The following is an 18,147-nucleotide window of genomic DNA, read 5'->3' on the forward strand; positions in this document are numbered from 1 at the left end:
AAATTTATTAGCTGCTCTCAAGATATGATGATGTGCTATTCCACACTAATGAATGCAAGTCATGTAATTTAAAAATATGAATAGACTTATAAAGTAATAATTGCTTGTGGAGGGCAAGGGTCGGGATTCAAGTCTCCAAGGAGGAGCTTTACACACATATACAATTAAATTAGATTAGAGTAGAATTTCTATCTTGTATAAAATAAATAAATAAATAAATAAAAGTAATAGGCAAAAGTTAATTCTTGTAGTAGATAGCTTGCATTTATTAATGAGAAGTACCACATTAGTGTATTTTGAAAGTATTTAATAATTACCTGTTAAACATGTTGTATTGTGAAGAAAATGTTAAGCTATGTGGAGCTTAGTTGTGTTTAATTTAGATTATGACCCAACTTGTTATGAAAGTGCTAAGGCTTTTAATGGAAGATTTTTTAAGGCTTAGTCCATGAAGCGAAGGCTTAGCTGTTGGGCTTTGTGGAGCCTAGTTTATGTTTGATCCGATTGACAATTCGACCCGACCCGAATAATGTTGCGTGGTTTTTAATGGGAGTTTTTTTGAGGCTTAGTCCATGGAGTGGAGGATATAAAAGCCGTTTTTGTGATTAGGGTTTTGGCTTTTGTGTTGTCGTGTTTTAGAGAGAGAGAGAGAGAGAGAGAGAGAGAGAGAGAGAGAGAGAGAGAGAGAGAGAGAATAGGGTTTTGGCTTTTGTGTTGTCGTGTTTTAGAGAGAGAGAGAGAGAGAGAGAGAGAGAGAGAGAGAGAGAGAGAGAGAGAGAGAAACATTGTAGCCGCACTTTGTATTTTTCCTTGATAATAGTGAAATTCTTGCAATTCCGTGAACGTAGGCAAATTGTCGAACTACGTAAATACTGTCTTGTGCGTGTGATTGTTTTTCTTTGACGTGTGTTTTCTCTATTTTTTTTGTTTCTCACAGGTTGGAATTTCGGTTGAATTCCCAACATTAGGCCACCCATGAGGAAAATTTTTGGCCCATTTTTAACCCATTGTGAATCCGCCATGTAGGATGTAAATACCGTTGTTTTCAGATTTGGGTTGGATGTATTGTTTTGAGAGAGAAAACTGTAACACAGCATCTTGTATTTTATATATATATATATATATTCTATTTTTGCATCTAGGAATTTTATGTATATTTCCTACAGGAAAATTATTAAATACTTTTAGAGTATAGTAACATAATACTCCACACTTATTCAATATAAAAATATGATATAGACTCAAAAAGTGATATGAAAAAATTAATTCTTGTATTTGATGACCTGCACTTATTAGTTTGAAATACCTTATCATTTGTATTATGAAAGTACTTAATAATTGCTCTATTGTGATTGATGCATAATAAAAATTGTATTAGCATAAGTTTACGTGGAAGATATTGAAAGGTGGTGAAAAAGATATTGAAAATTTTTGCGGCTAACATCCCATCTTTTTCAAATGAGAATGAAGAGAGGAAAAGATTTAAAAACATTGAAGAGAAAACTAAAATTTACTATAATCATTACAAAATCAACCAATATCTCATATTCCTATTTGTTCCAACCAAAGCCGTAGAAAAAAAAAAAAAACAAAAATGGTTAAACAAATGCAAAACATTTCATTTTTTCTTTTATTCAATGATGGCCATCATGTCTTCAAGTAGAGCGCGCCAGAGAGAGTGAGAAAGAGAAAAGGGGGAGAAGAGGGGGGGCACATGCATGAAAAGTGTGGGGACACTGGTGAGTGAGCCAAAAGAGAAAAAAGCAAAGCCATGAACGTGATAAAGAGGTAAGTAAATCATGGAGTTTTAATATTACTTCCATTCGTTTTTTTCATGCAGTATCATATCTTTGCTTCAATATTCTTTTGCTTGGAACTATAACAAATTTGTTAGCTAAAAATGTTGGGAAAGTAAAAGGTTGCTTAAGGTGGAGACATGGTTGAAAAGAAAAAATAAGGAGGGAGATGTATATGCTTCAATCAATCTATTTTCAACCTCTTCTTTAGTGTGCTTTCTTGTCATGGGGCCCTTCTCTTTTAGAAAATGTCTTACATGGATATGGGGGAACAATCATCTTTTCTTGAGGTGACTCTTGTGCATAAAATAGGTGCTGTTTATTCAAAAATAGATATAAAATATAGGTTCGTTATTGTTCTTGTAAATATATTTCTTGGTCCTGTAAACTATTTTTCTATATGCAAGAAAAAAAAAAATCTATCCTTTGAGTAAAAAAAAAAAAATTATTGTGTTTTATTTGATTAGCACATAATAAAAGTTGTGTCAGTAATATGTATCCAAGTATATCACAACTTACAAAATTGTGTGCATAGCATTACCTTTTAATATGCTCCTTTTCCTTTAAAGTGAATTTGGAATTTTATTTTTATCCTTTATTTGAGAGATGGCTAAAGACTGAAGCCATGAAGGAAGGGCCTCAATACTTTTTCTCTTTTTCTTATGCCTTTTTTTGTTGTGTTTTTGTGTTTTTTTTTTTTTTTGGAGGGGGGAGGATAAAAGAGTGTGTTGAGTTGATTAATTGGTATTAATTATACTTTTTTGACTTTTAGGTTGTTAGTTTTCCCAACTTGATTATCATATTGATAGGGGAAACAGTGCATGGTTTTTGTAACATGAAATGCTATTCGGATGAAAATGATGTTCCTTTACAAAATGAAAGAACTCTTTTGAGGTTAGTTCAAGAAGAGCTTTCATATCATTCTCAGACATGGTGATTATCTTGTTGACAAAAGAATCTTACTCAATGCATTTTAGGCAAGGAGCCCCACCCCCCCCCCCTCTCTCTCTCTCTCTCTCTCTCTCTCTGGTGTTTTAGGTGTTTGCTGTTTTAAATCATTTTTGTTGTAATTATTGCACATTTCTTTTCTAGAATACAATTTTTTTTTTGGTAAATGGTGCTGGCTTAATAGAAGTTTTGGGGTGAGTGTGTGTGTGACAGTGTGAGAGAGAGATTGGTAGTATGGCTTCATGGTTAATTTGCTAGAATTGAATTTTGCAAATAGTAAAGCTATTGGCTTTAGTGTTTCTGACAAAAGCTATGGGTTTCCCTCAAGAGGTTATTTGAAAAGAAATATGAGGAATAAATGTGGTCTACATCACACCCTTTTCTAGCTTCCTTCTTTTTGCCACAGACCCATTTCTTTCTTCTCTTGAATCATGGCTGTTCTGGTACTGCATAGCTGTAAGGTGTCCACCATTATTCATTCATTCATTCATTCATTCCCTCTCTCTCTCTCTCCCCTTTTATATATTTATTTTGTATTACTTTCTTGTGCTGCTGTGATTTCTTCTTCTTGTTATTTGTGTAGGTTTTTTATCCAATACCTATTTAATGCTAATGCCATTTGGTAATTCTTTTATATATATAAAACATGCATTCACTATACCTTGCACTTGCAGCAGCCTTTGAGAATATTTTAGTGTAAACTTTATGTGGTAGCTTTTTATTTCTTTTGTCTTCTTTTCCTTGTGGTAGATTAAATGAGATTATGTGAGATACTGCTACCTTTCCCATGATTACATCTGTATGGTAATGTTGGATATGAATTGGCTAGGCATTAATGCTATCAAAAAGACATTTAACCCTAATCTTGGCCAAAGTAACCCGTGTGTTGTCCCTCTTATATTATGTATTAATTCTTGTTAATGATAATTATAATGATATTTATTGTAAAAAAAAATAAAGTGGTAATGCTTAATTATGTTTTTCCTATATTTATCATAGAAATATTGTTCATTATGGAGTGGGATGAAAAATGATTACATGGATTAATCCCTTCCAAGAGCTGGATGGGTTCATGTGATGGTTTGGGGCTATTTAAATTGCCACCTCAATGAAATTTAGCACTTAAAGGTGACAACTTTTAAAAGCACCAATAGGCCACTCTTGTTTTGGCTCCCCAGACAGCAAGGCCCATTCTTTTGATTTCTTTAAGTTTGCTTCTTCAGACAAGGTATAGTATTCATTAAGTTAGGCATCAGGATCATGAACATCAAAACACCAAAAAGAAAAGAGTACCACTGGGATTATCATATAACTTTGTCTTTACATTTTCTATTGGGGTATAAAGCTAGCTGGGTTGAGCTGAATTCTTTAAATAATGCATTGAGAAGTGTGTGTGTCTTGTTTTTCCATGGCAGGTTAGCTATAGAGTCGGAAGACTAAAATAATGGGTGCTCCTATGTCATAGGACCAAAATTAAAGGCTTTATAGCTCCTAGTAAAGGTTAGTTTGCATTGCCAAGGACTATGATATATAAACTCACTTGTTTCTTTGCACCAAGAGGATAGCATCATCCAGATTCCAGGGTCTCATTGCAAATTCTTGGTAAGTAATGGCACTGTTTTAATCATTTTCTTGTCTCTATCATTGGCATTCTAGTTCCTGCTTGTGATGAATTTAAAATTAGTCCTCATCTTCTGCATTCAAGTTATTATCCTGTTACAAGTTCTGTATCCTACTGTTGCTTGTTCTATAGCATCTCAAAACACTAAGACAAACAACAACAACTAAGCCTTAATCACAAAATTTTGGAGTTGGCTATAGATCCTCAACAAACTAATTAGGATCGGTTACATGTATTCTTTTTTGCCATATATGACCTATATATGCCCTCAGTCTTAGCAACAACAGAATTTCCTTTTGTGTGTGTGGTACACCAATTTTCATAAGTAGCAATTGCTGAGATCACCTGGGAATGATTAAATGGTCAATGAGTTCTAGTTCAAAAGGCACTTCCTCCCCTTTTAAAAATGGGATGGAAGGTGAGGTCCTAGATTGAAAATCTTCAAGAACCGATCAATTGATCACAATAAATTTGACATTTCATTATCCTTCGAGCATTTGAAGTTCAAGCAATGAATTTGGCACACATTGTGATGATGATCACATATTCTGTAGTGTTATGACTTTTGTACATTCAACAGCAAGTGGATAACATTGTGGTAAACTTTGAAATTTATGTGTTTACTTGATGTTTTCAAACTAGTAGAACTTGCTGCTTTCGTTTCTTCAATTCTGTGTTTTGAAGAACCTTTAGGTTCTACTGATGCATCTATAGTTTTAGATATTTTAGTGGCACAGTACAGTTCAAAGTTGAGGTTTCTTTGAACTTAATTTACACTAGAATCTGTGGCTAGTATTACACTTATTTGACCTCTTGATTTTGGGCATAATGTACTCTGGAGAGTCAAGAAAAGAGACATGTGAAACACAAGTGGAGCATGTGACCCAAGAACATAGGAAGAGTGATAATAGGATAAGTCTTGAGTCTAGAGAAAACTATGAAAATCGTATGTCCTTTGTTTTTAAGGAAAATTTTTCCCGACTCTATAAAAATAAGTTGGAAGTCACTGAAAAATTTATGAACCATATGTTCAGGACTTGTTGGAAACTTAAATTAGCAAATTTCCTCAGTTGCAAAATTTCATTTAATAGGAAATGCAGTTTCAGTTCTGATTGGTTTTTTAATTAGTTTCAGAATTGGGTTTCCAAGATGTATGTGTCCAAGCTACCATGAGGGACAAACTATTCCTTTTGAGGCAGGCCTGAGGCTCATGCCTAGAAGGCCTTTATCCACCCCTCCTTCTCACTTAGGAGAAGAAAAAAAAGATACATCCTCTGGACATGTGATTATGCTTCATCTCAATTGTCCAACTCATCTGAGGCTTATCCAAAAAAACAAATTCCTTAATAATTTTCCCCTACATTGTGTTTGACCTTGACATGAACAAATACAAAATTCATTCCATAACTTTTTCTTTTTTTGTTAGTGTGGGTGTCCAAGGTTCTTCAAGCATTTGATTATTCCCTTGAGTGTATATAATATCCTTGTAACTTTATTCCAAAGAATATAATGAGAAGGGTTTATGATATTGGATCATCTACATTTATATCACCATTTCGTGAAGATGTCTATATTTCCTCTGTATGAAATTCATTGTTGTCTTGAAATGCTAAGAGGATAAAGTAGTTAAGTAAAAAACAGTGGGAATTAATATGAAAAGCTATTTTTTCTAGGGACACTCAAGTGGTCCCTTAACATCGATAGCGTCAAGGTTCTGTCTGTTCCTTGCTTTGGAATTCTTCCAGCATATGTGATATATATTGTTTGTATATTATAGATGTTGACATGCTCTTTGTATCATTTGTTTCAGGACCAGTGACTATCAGCAAATGAGCCAAGATATTTCTATTGAAGAATAAGCAAGTTACAGCCATGTTTAAATTAGCTTTAAGCATATTTTAGACAAGTCTCAACAATTTGCTTCCTTATCCGTCTTCCCTGCCTACTTGTCTCCCTTCAGAAGAAAAAAAAAGGAAAAAGAAACAGAAAATCCAGCACAGTTCAACTATGAGTGACTTTGGTTCTGAAAGATCAAAGCCTTGGAACATATATACTAGTTCAGACCCAAGCCCATCTCAAACGGTAGTGAATCAAGAAGCTCCATGGAAAAACTTTGGAACATCTATGAATGCCATTTCTTTTGGCTTTGTTGCCACAGCTATCTTGATATCTATGTTTCTTATCATGGCCATCTTTGAACATCTGTTCAGGCCAGGTCCTTCTTATTCTTCACCTGAAAATGTGGCCAATGGTTCTCGTGAATCCAGACCAATGAAGAAACTTGGCAAAGAAACAGTAAGCTTCTATTACGTCATGTTCTCTAGTAAATTTTCTGCTGAAGCATTTTATATTTGGGTCTTTCATGGTGCATTCATGTTCTAATATGTTTATTTTACATAATCCTTGAATTAGATAAGACTCCCTTTAGTAGTTTATAATGTTAAACTCTGGTTAACTCTAGTTCCAAAATAACCAGGTGCTCTTGATGCTAATCAAAATACTAGTCATCCAGAAAATTTTTGTATCTCTCCCCATTGTTTAGATTCTTTAGAAAGCTACCAAGATGAGGATAATGTAAGTCAAGAGTTTACAACCTTTTTACTCTCATAAACCCTCTGTAGATCAAAAAAATTGTTGGAGAGAAATCAGTTCCTTGCAAAAACATTTAAGAATGCACCTTTCGTGCAAACCTCTTATTACTTATTAGATTAGACAAAGAAAAGAGAGTTTTACAATTCCAATTCCCTCTTCAAGACTGAAATAGTGAAGATAATTTTGTATAATCTGTACAGTTTCTTAGATGTTGTATCTTAAATTCCTCAATTAAAATTAAACACGTGGCTGCATTGATCTATACAACCCAAACCATGTTTTATTTTTTTCAATGATAATTAAATTCAATACATTCAAGTATAATTTAATTGGAGAACTTAAGGTAGAATACCTTAAGACCTATATCTAAGTTTTACCCCTTTTTTTATTATATATCATTGAACTGATTTAAATTTGGTCATTTTTGTAACAGGTGCCAGCATCATATGCATCTGATTTCTCAGTGTTGATGCCAGGACAGCAATATCCCACCTACATTGCACAACCTGCCCCTCTTCCCTGCCCAAGAGAAGGGATATATTGGCCTGCCCATGGCCATGAACATAATTTTGTACTTCCATAGTATATTAATATTATACCAGCACTGCGGCATCACAAAGGTTCTATGTATATTTACAGAATGATCAACTTTTTGTTGGTTCCTTAAGTATCTAAGTAGATATTGTATCTTGATTCTTGAAGCCTGTGCTTTTTGCGAGAATTCGCTATCCTGCGGGGTTTAACAAACCTTCTGAGAAATGAGAATTCGTCCTCATGTCTATGTCCAGGGTCTTATTCTCATTAGTTTGGATGTTTTGCCTTTGCCTTTAATACCTTTGGAACGTTGAGTGATCCATAACAAAATGAAGAGCCAATATGATGAAATTAAATGGCGCATGTATAGTTTGCATTTTGTGTGTAGTATGCATTTAGTATGTCAGCCACATGTCAAGTACAAGTTTTATTGAGAACACTCTAATGTGATCTACAATGAGTCATAGTGATAGACAATCACTTTCACATGAATCCTCTACTTTTTCTCTACCACTCATAGTTAATTACATCAAAATTTCGGCAAAAATTGTAATACAAATTTTGTGTTCACAAACTCTCATCAAGAATAAGCCATGGCAAGAAATGTCGAGTTGCAAATGGCTATTACAAATGAAATGGCTTTTAGCGTATGGTGTAAAAAGATTATAGTATATACAATACTGCTCTTACGAGTAAATAGAATCTATGTTTCTGTGGATGTGGCATGCATATCAAAGTGATTCTTTTTTATAATTTCATAAGGGATGTAGAATTTAAACCCAAACATTTATGTTGAAAACACTAAAAAGTCCTAATCGGCTCTTGGCATATATTAAAGTGATGTTAAATATATACATTTCTAAACTTTTTCAAGTTGAAAAATTGCTTGGATTTAAAGAGTGGCTTGAGGAGAAGGTTCATCTTAATCTGTGTGTAGGGTAGAGCTTATAGATACTATTCTCTCTGTTCTGACTAAAACAGCTTTCTCAGAAGTCGTCACTCTCTATGGCAGAGCACAAGAACCAAAGCCCATAATATTGAAATTGAAGTTGCAGTGGAAGCAGGCACCCTTCTCCTAAAAGAGATAGAAGGGTCGGAAAGCAGTTGATGTTGATGCAACCATCAAAGATGCTTGTTCTAACATTATCGAGCAAAACAAGCGTCGTCCTGAAGACATTTAATTGATCCTAAAGGAAAGAGGGGACCTTGATACCTGTCTCCTTTTGCGCCTGTCCATGTTTTAGGGTGAGAGGATCGAATCAAAAAAATAAAAGGCCGACCTAAGTGGCATCATGATATCATATCCACCTCCTTCTTAGTATAGGACAGTGACCATGAATGGGCTTTGAATCCCCTCCTTATCTAGCAACCAAAAATAGAGATCTTGCAAAGCTAAATGTGACCCTTCGACAAAAATTCCATTTTGTTCAGTGCTATCCACATTGATTGGTGATTTTTACCTTTTTTTTTTTTTCCTTTCATTTTAACTAACCTAGCCGCACGAACCTGGGCTTTAACAGACTCAATGAACACCAATGGCAGCAACTTTTGCAACACCCAAGATTGAACATTGAGCTGTTAAGCATGTTATAACGCCACTGCTATATTGCAGTATGAATCTAAATTGAAAAGCCAACTCACATCACAGGTAGAAAAATTAAGACAAATACAGATTGATACAACAACGACCTCACCTGTCGACTTTCAACTTTCACGCTTTAACCCCTCTGCCTCACTTCTCTTGAACTCCATCTATTCTCACAATAAATGATTTTGGTTTCAATACATACTTGATACTACCTATGTTTCACTGTGACTCCATCTCTAAATCTCAATCTTTTCATTTTATCCACCATTGAATCCCAATCTCTTTTTTGGCTTTTCAAGGGAAGCCCAAAAAGGCAAAAAACCGAAAAGAACAAAAGAATCAGCTATAGCTCCTCCACATCATCATCATCATCAGGTAATATAACAGTTAATAAAGAATACTTAACCCTGAGCGAAATCCTGCCCTTCTCCACAACAAGTCTAGCCCCAGAGACAACCCAATAGCCGGGAGTTTCTTGTGGCCCCCTTGTCATTTCTGTCGTATCAACAAATTTCAGAAGCTTGGGAGCTTGGGCGGGTACTGGAGGGCCTCCTGGGTAAATGGCAGAGTTTATATTCACATCAGCTGGCCGCGGAGGTGGCTTCTGAACTGTTGTGAAATGATGGCTGATAAGTGTTGAAATAAGTCCAGATTTAGGAGCCAACCCTGGAGATCCATCCCACTCAGGATGTTTCACAACTGTTGCTCCCAAAACATTCGAGAAACGGAGTCTCAGGAAGAGAATTTTTTTAAACCCATGGTTTTCAACCTGTAATTGGGCTCCAGTTACTATTGAAAGATCCTCGTCGGACTCCACAGGAGCAGTGCAGATATGAGAGAAGTTCTTCCATTGAACTTTCTCATAGTATTTACGATCATTGGACTCTTGGCGGAAGTTTCCACTGGGATCATCTTCAAGTTGGAAGATTTTGGGAAGAGATGAGAGGTGTTGCAAGTGGATAGCCAGACGGTTACTCCTTTTACCTTCTAGATAAAGGCGGAGACCAGTCACTGGCCTCTTACCTACATCAACCTACCATGCAATAAATAAAAAACTAGTTAAAATTCAGCAGAAAACTAATGAAAGCATCCCAAATACTCATTTTATTGTCAGTACGTTACATGCTTTTTCTTTTTCTTTTTTGAGGAATGACGTTACATGCTAAATATGAAGTAATAAATGAAAGAGGTCAATTAAGACTAGACAGCATTCTCTCTGAAAAAGAAATCTCAGAACAAAGTCATTTATTGCTATGGGGAAGTCTAGGACTTGTTTCTAACCAAGTAGAGAGTAATATGGATTATCTATAACCGTACTACTTTATTATCAAACAAGACAACGATCCAAATTTATTTCTTTTCTTGGATTTAAAGATAATTACAACTTGGAACTCAAAGTTGGAGGGAATCATACTGCAAAAAATATGTACTTCCTGAAAGAAGATAGATGGCATGAAACCTATGAGCATAACACCTTTATAATCAAATTTTCAAATGCATCCAACAGAAAACAAGAAAACTTTCAAATGCATTACCGGTAAGGTGTTCACATAAAGCTTGGGGCCCAAAAAGCTAAACTGCAAAGATGCATTGCACTGTTGTTTCCGTTGTGGACCAAGCGGAAGATCACTGAACACAGGTGCCCACTGCCTGGGCAGCTGAAATTCCAAAAATTGGTGGAGCTCCTCAATTGGAGGTTTATCTGCAAGAACAGACGCCAGAGGATAAAACTAGGTAATCAAAACTATCACATATATTTGAAAGGCAGAATTTTCTGTACATTTGTATCATTGCGTGTCAGTTGCAAATCAAAATGTAAACTGTCAATTGTCAACTGAAAACATAATTGTTTCACTTAATAAAAGAACTGCAATGAATTTCTCATTCAATTAAAAGTGTTTGTAGAAACCATCTGTAAGCATTTTCTTCACAACCTATATGTAGGCTTCCACCAAAGAAGTTTTGAGAGGTAGACTTCACTCTAAGAATGGTTAACAATAATGAAATTATTATGCCTTGCTCAATAATGGGACAGCATAAAGGATTAACGTGCCTTTTTCTTCTCCAAAAAAATAAATGTGCCTTTCAGTGTTGCTTCTGGCCAAAAAAATGCTTCTATGGTAAGATGTGTAAAGTTTCATCAGAGAGAACATTTCTTCTGATATATAATTTATTTTCACATAATTTTTCCCCAACTATCAAAAAAAAAAAAAAATTGTTTAAAAAAAAAATAATAATCACCCCTTTTCTGGTTCATTCTGTTGCACTTCACCAACGTGTTGAGCCAATCGACAACACATATGTCTAAGCCAAATATGTTCTCAGGAATATTTGATTGAGAGTCCAAATTCAACAGAAAAAAATAAATTCCTAAAATTTTATACAGTAGCTTAAATCTCCCTTGTTACAAATATTATCATTTATAACTTGTAAATATTGGTCTAAAGGGCATTAAAGAGTACAAAATAAAATTTCTTAATGCCAGTTCTCAATTTCTCTGCCTATTCTGTTTTTGAAAACCAAATGCCTTTCCAAGGTTAAAGCTCAAAGCAAGACTGTGTTAAAAAGTTAAGGTAGGAACAAGATACAGCAGAGAGACCTACCTATGTAATTTTTTCCCGGATGTGTGTTATGTACAAGAAAACTACAGTAGCAATAATATTATTAATCATTTATATATACAATGCTTGCTTTTCTAATAGTTTCAACTTTCAATAGAGGTTGGTGTTATGAATACCAGAGAAATGACATGGAATGATGAGATTCATCTAAAAAGCATTAATGCAATATATATGCAAACATAGGAAGGATAATGCTCACATCGTAAATAAAGATTTATGGCATGGCTCAAGAATCCACTCCCCGGTATTCCATTCAATAGAGACGTAATTGGGATGAAGGACATTGAGATCACTTCAGGCTCAGACTGGACAGTTTGCAACCAATCATTATGAGGTAGGTGTCTATTATCACCTCCACCTCTCCTCTTGCATATGCTTACAATATCCTGAAATTAAACTAATTCAACAAATTTGTACAATATCAAAAATAATATCGTTTTTGAACCCTTTATCAGAGTTCTTTCAACTAGGCTATCAAGAACGGTATAAAATAACACACCTCCTTGTGTGAATAAGAACTTGATGGACTAATGCCTACAAACCTCAGCCGCTGCTCCCTGATTTCAAACTGAAACAAAAATGATTAGATAAGACACCTTAAATGAGAAATCTACAAAATAATCCTGTTTTACTCCCCTAAATGGTTCAAAAAGTAGTTTGCAAATGAATCAAACCACATTACCAACTTATTAGAAGGATTTGTCAAACAGAAAAATTCTAGCCACACGACAAACAATGTACATGAGCACAAAGCAACAAAGACCAAACTCCAATATCCAAAAATGATTCTATGTTATGAAGATGAATATCCATATTTATACACATAATTTGCAAGCAGCCCCCCCCCCCCCCCCCCCCTCCTCTTGTTGTACTGATGATCACTCTGCATGTGAAAGATACACTGCCATTCCAATTTATTGTTAGCAATGAACTTGTGTCCAGTGATTATTAGTCAGAGATTTCATCTCATCGAAGCCTATTTTGTGGAAAGAGAATTAAATAATCAAGCATTTTGGACTAAGATAAACTTGTTTATTGTCTAAGCATGAGAAGTGGGACACCATAAGAAATCATCTGAATAATTTTTATTTAGTTTATTAAAGTTTCACAGAAAGGACTACAACCTTGTATACAAGTAGTATAAAAGCAAGCATCTCAAACGAGAACAAATTGCAAAACTAAGATCTAAGAAAGAAAGAAATTCTCTTCATAAATCTTAGCAACAATCCTAAAACTTTATACAGAATAACAGTCATAAATAAAATTCTGGGGATCTAAGGAAATACAAATGATTTAACAATACAATATAACAATTCAAATGCTCAAACATAAAATTTAGAATTAAAATTACTAGCATGAGAAAATTGTCACAAACCTTTTCATTCAGGTAAACTTGTTCCATAGCCATGCCATTTTGCCCATTTGAATCTAAAAACCTTTTATCTGCCATCTCTTTCAATCTTTTTTGCACATCAGCAGGTTGAAGAGTTGATGAATGCTGCTGCTTCATATATATTACATCCTTCCCTCCCATCTTCACTCCAACAATAATATGGGTACCAAATGTCTCAATAAATCTGGAATGATGAAAAAAGATAAAAATAAAAAACTCAGTCCAAGTACTAGCATTTGGTGTATAAGATCAGATATAAATAAGCATAGATAATGTGTGATGTACATTGAACTTCTTATTATAGTGACAGCATCATGTCAAAAAATGCTAAGGTAAAAAAGGTGATGGAGCAAATTGATTACTCATATAACCTCTTGCTTGCAAGCAACTACAAATCCACAAAAGTCAAAAGTGAAATTTGAAATTGAATTGATACAAATTCAAAAAGTCCAGCATGAAATATATTAGAAACGTTAATTTTAAAACACAACCCAAAAGTTCTGTTTCCGCAAGAGATGGTTTTCTATGAAATAGTGCTCTCTCTCTCCACTGAAAATGAAGCTCCAGAAAATTTAAAAACATTAAGGGCAGTAAAATATTCATTTTTAAAAGATTAAATTTTAAAAATTTATCAATATAATAATAATTATAAAAAATAAAAATAAAAACAATTTTGGGTTGTTTTTGAACAGGTGGGTCAGTCAACTTCTTTTTCTTTTTTAATGGGAGAGTTCTGAGATAACACTTAACAGACCTCATTGATTTTTTCATGAAATAATAGTTGATCATGCAATCTACTACATATGGATAAATATATGGCTTCTTATTATTTCAGAAGAACTTTTCAAGATGGCATAAATCCAAAAAGAAAATTTTCTTTATTCCTCCATGTTTTTGAGACCAACCAAAACCAATCATCAACTTGTTACAAATAAACACTCGGGACAGGCATATGGTACAACAATCTCCTGCTTAAGATGATAATAATGAAATTTTGACCATGCTGAATATCCTTCATAATCACTATAGAGGAGAGAGGGAGCTGCAAAGTTGTTCTAACGGTCTATGGATGCTGGACAGACATGCTTTTTAAACAGTTCATGAAGACGAAACAAATTTCTAGAAAGGAAAACAATGAGTAACTTCATTGAGATTTCTCCTAACAAAGGAAAATATACTATAAAACATATTTATGCATTTTTTGGTTTTGGCATTGTAAAGACCACAACCAAAAGGTAAAGGAAAAGCACACAGGAAAAAAAATATAGAATATTTGGACACTATGTATTAAGATCACACATATTGGACCATGGTTATTATTTAATGCTGTTTTGTTTCCTTCCCAAACATTTTTTAGAACTCTTACCCAGCCAATAGCCTCATAGCTCAACTAGCACTTCCTAGTGTTTCCAATGGAAACTTTCAGGGTTCAAATCCCTCCCTCCCCCAACTATTGAATTATCCCCAAAAAAAAAAAAAAACACTTTCCTAAGAATATAGTTGCAACACAGATAATACAATAGTTTCATCCTGAACGACCAGAAATCAAACACTAGTTCTCACAGACAGAAAGCTGTCAAGATTGAGCTTGGCATCAGAACAACCACAATGCCATTGCTCAGTTGAAAACACATTTAAGGAAACTCTATATTTCACCTTGCCAGTGCAGCAGGTTCCCATGATGAAGGGACTGCTTTCTTAACATGATCACAGAGTACCATCTGAGATTTCTCCAATGCAACTGTATATAGCGTGATGAACACCCCATCAAAAGCAAGGGTCTTAGTGTTGGCTGCATCTTTCTGCCAACTACCTGAGAATTCGAACATGGTATTGAAGAGGCCCGAAGGAATTTTTCCAGTCAAATTCATTTCCTGGTTGAACTGCTCTGACATCTGGGGAACATAGTGAAAGCAAGTGATGTCAAGAGACCTTAAAATTGATAAGAAATTTGTTATACTTTATCATTATTATTGTTAGACAAATACACATAAATGAATATACAAAAATATTTTGTGGAGACAACTAATAATTGATGTAGTAAACAGTATGCAATCCGAAAAATCCTCATCATTAAAAATATTTTTTAAATATTAATCGAATCCCGAACCCAACCAATCAGAATCACAGGCAATAATGAGGTCAGGATTTTGCACTAAAGTTGAAAAGGGACTGGTTAATATGAATTGAGCTATCTACTGTTCTTTCCCGTGCATGTTAACATTGTCATGCTATAAGTACATTACTTAGTATGAAGTCATTATTTTATTAGCCTGATGTTTTTAAATTTTGAAGTGCCTGACAGTAAACTTTGTCCCAAAAATTAAGTAAATGGGCTAATAATCCATATCAAGATTAGTTTACCCTAACAGTGACTTCTACAGGTCCTTTTTCCATTATCATTATCAGAATCCCAATCTAAGTTGGCGAACTCTTACCCTTTAGGAGTGTACAACATCAAGCTCACTGACAAATTTAGATTTTGGTAATAATATAATCAAGCTTCAAAATCTAAAAAATATCAGGTAAAACCTGAATGTGTGAGGAAGTAAAGTAAAACATGGAATTTTATACCATTTTTCTAGAATAATTACATGATTTTGATACATTCTCAAAGAGTTTCCATCTGCGGTTTGGCCGAGCCTCACTAATTGGGACCAAGGTTCCTCATCATTAATTACAAAAACTACTTACAAGTTATAATATATATTCCAATAGACAAGAAAGGAACATGCATCCATGATCCATCTAATGATCATGCTAAATAAGTTTTCTAAGGGATAGCTTCATTGGATAATTTTACTTGCCTTTTTCTGTATCCTCCTGGCCCAACACAAGTCATGATAAGAAATTTGTAGTAGTTTAAGAGGCTCACCCTCAAATTTTATAAATTACCACTACTCCCAAAATTTTGAGCTGATGAAGTAGAATAATTAATCATTTAACACTCCCCTTCACAAGGCATTGGTGTCGTAGTACTACCATTAAAGATCTTATGAGAATATCTTTTGGACAACAAGGAAGTGATGTAACAGATTCTGAATTAACTAGCTCAACAATAATGCTACATACTTATCAAGAAGTTGGTAAAGAAACAACACCTGTTGGAAAGATAGAGCATCTGACTTGAACCGCGTGCGTTCCCCTTTATCGCATTTGATTGATTTGGAGACTTTTGGGATAAAAATCCCACCAGGCAAAACAATCTCGCGACCCTCATCTTCATCAATCTCAATCAACCGGGACTCCTTTGAATCCCCTTTGCAGTACTTAAGCCTTAGATCTACTGATATATCGTACCCACGCCCAATGGACCCAATTGCAATATCAGCAGCTTCAGGAGCTGGAACCTTTAACGCCATTTCTCTATCATCACTCTTCTTCACCCAAACCAGATGAAAACTCTACATATGGTTCACAGTTCGCTTACTTAGCAATAGCATCAATTAAAATCTTTCACACAGTTTCCACACACAACAAAAAAGTACCCAAAACTCTGCATAAATCTTAAACCAACTTATTCAGCTCCAATAACACAAATGTAAGCATATTTCAACATTAAAACAGTATCAAAACCATACATCAGAGTTCGAAACATTAAAATCTAGCTCATATTTTGCAAATTTCATGCAAGTTTCACAAGAGAAGCAGATCCAAACTCTCCAGAAAGTTTAAACTTTCATAGTCAGCTCAAATTATGCAAAATTCTTACAAAAAAAAAGCAGATCCAAATTGCATGCATAGTTCAAATATCACATATTTAGCCCAAACTATGCAAATTTCACACATTTATAACACGTAAATCAGATTTAAACTCTTTTATACAGTCAAGAACATGCAAATTTAGCTCAAAACTCAAGGAAATTTCGAACATTTTTTTTCATGCGTAGGATTGAATCAGAACCTCAGTCCTTTCTCTCTGTAAATCTTAAAAATCGCATATTTAGCTCAAACGAAGTAAATCAGATCTAAACTCTTCTACACAATCAAGAACATGCAAATTTAGCTCAAAATTTAAGCAAATTCCAAACATTTTTTTCATGTGTATGATTGAATCAGAACCTCAATTCTTTCTCTCTGAAAATCTCAAAAATCGCATATTTAGCTCAAACTAGGTAAATTCCACACATTTTACAACGCATAAATCAGATCTAAACTCTTCTACGCAACCAAGCACGAGCTAATTTAGCTCAAAATGCAAGCTAATTTCGCACATTTTTTTCATGCGTGTGATTGAATCGGTACCTTAATCCGTTCTCACCGCAAATTCTCTGCTGCAAATGCTTAGCTCAGGAAAAAAAAAATTTTTGAGTAAAGCTCGCACAGAGTTCGGTCGAAGACGAAGCTCTCTCTTCGATCCGGAACTTCAGAGATTGCGATGCGAAGAATCTTCGAGAACCTAGCTCGAGGCACTGGAATTTTCGTGATGGTTTTAGAGAGAGAAAAACCCTAATATCTCAGAAAGAGAGAGAGAGATTTGTGAAAAAAAAGCACGAGATGTGAATGACGGTGAGTGAAGCGAGTTTAGTGAGAGAGAGTTATGGGACATTTCATTTTCAGAGAGTATTTAGGTTTGACCGGAGTTTGAAATATTAATTAGTTAATTAATAACATTAATAACGAACATTAATAAAGTCTAAGTCGGTTGGAGAAATTCCTTACATTCATTGCCTTGCAAATAGTAATTATTATTTACATAAATTACATGTGTTTTCTTTTAGGAAATAAATTACATGTGTTTTTAATGATACCAGGTTAACAACTATCATCTTCTCTCCAAAAAAGAAAAAAGTTAAAGAACTATCATAAATTTTTTTTTTGATCAAGTTTGGCTTAAAAATTGTTTGAAACTATTTTTTCCAACTCATTACATAGAAAATTATAAAACTGTATATTATTTAATATAGTTTCAAATATGTTTGAAGTTAAAAATTTTTTATTTTATTATTATTTTAATATATGGTGGAATTTGAAACTATTAGTGTTCATTATTTATAAATTATAGTCACTTTTTATCCATGGTGAATATTCTTTATTCACAAACTATTACCCCA

General features: G+C 34.2%; 2 protein-coding genes across 5 annotated transcripts; one reads left to right on the forward strand and one right to left on the reverse strand.

The window, feature by feature from the left end:
• Window positions 1-2,573: 2,573 nt before the first annotated feature.
• Window positions 2,574-7,738, forward strand: LOC111998344 (uncharacterized). Of its 4 annotated transcripts, none has more exons than XM_024030446.2 (4): window positions 2,574-2,690; window positions 4,160-4,346; window positions 6,176-6,660; window positions 7,391-7,738. In XM_024030446.2, exons 3-4 carry the CDS (start codon window positions 6,373-6,375, stop codon window positions 7,538-7,540), a joined length of 438 nt encoding a protein of 145 aa, XP_023886214.1. In that variant the 5' UTR covers window positions 2,574-2,690; window positions 4,160-4,346; window positions 6,176-6,372; the 3' UTR covers window positions 7,541-7,738. The 4 variants fall into 4 exon arrangements, with proteins under 4 accessions (XP_023886214.1, XP_023886212.1, XP_023886210.1 ...); XM_024030444.2 differs by having other exon boundaries at window positions 2,649-2,773; XM_024030442.2 differs by lacking the exon at window positions 2,574-2,690 and adding an exon at window positions 2,831-3,205.
• Window positions 7,739-9,076: 1,338 nt separating this feature from the next.
• Window positions 9,077-17,667, reverse strand: LOC111998336 (MACPF domain-containing protein At4g24290). The gene is made up of 8 exons (XM_024030436.2): window positions 17,339-17,667; window positions 16,195-16,497; window positions 14,750-14,988; window positions 13,076-13,277; window positions 12,200-12,268; window positions 11,900-12,086; window positions 10,615-10,781; window positions 9,077-10,112 (listed from the first exon to the last, which is right to left on the reverse strand). Exons 2-8 carry the CDS (start codon window positions 16,453-16,455, stop codon window positions 9,423-9,425), a joined length of 1,815 nt encoding a protein of 604 aa, XP_023886204.1. The 5' UTR covers window positions 16,456-16,497; window positions 17,339-17,667; the 3' UTR covers window positions 9,077-9,422.
• Between the last annotated feature and the right edge of the window lie 480 nt (window positions 17,668-18,147).

The sequence above is a fragment of the Quercus suber genome, unplaced genomic scaffold (assembly GCF_002906115.3).
Source record: "Quercus suber isolate HL8 unplaced genomic scaffold, Cork oak 2.0 scaffold_311, whole genome shotgun sequence".
Taxonomy (NCBI): domain Eukaryota; kingdom Viridiplantae; phylum Streptophyta; class Magnoliopsida; order Fagales; family Fagaceae; genus Quercus; species Quercus suber.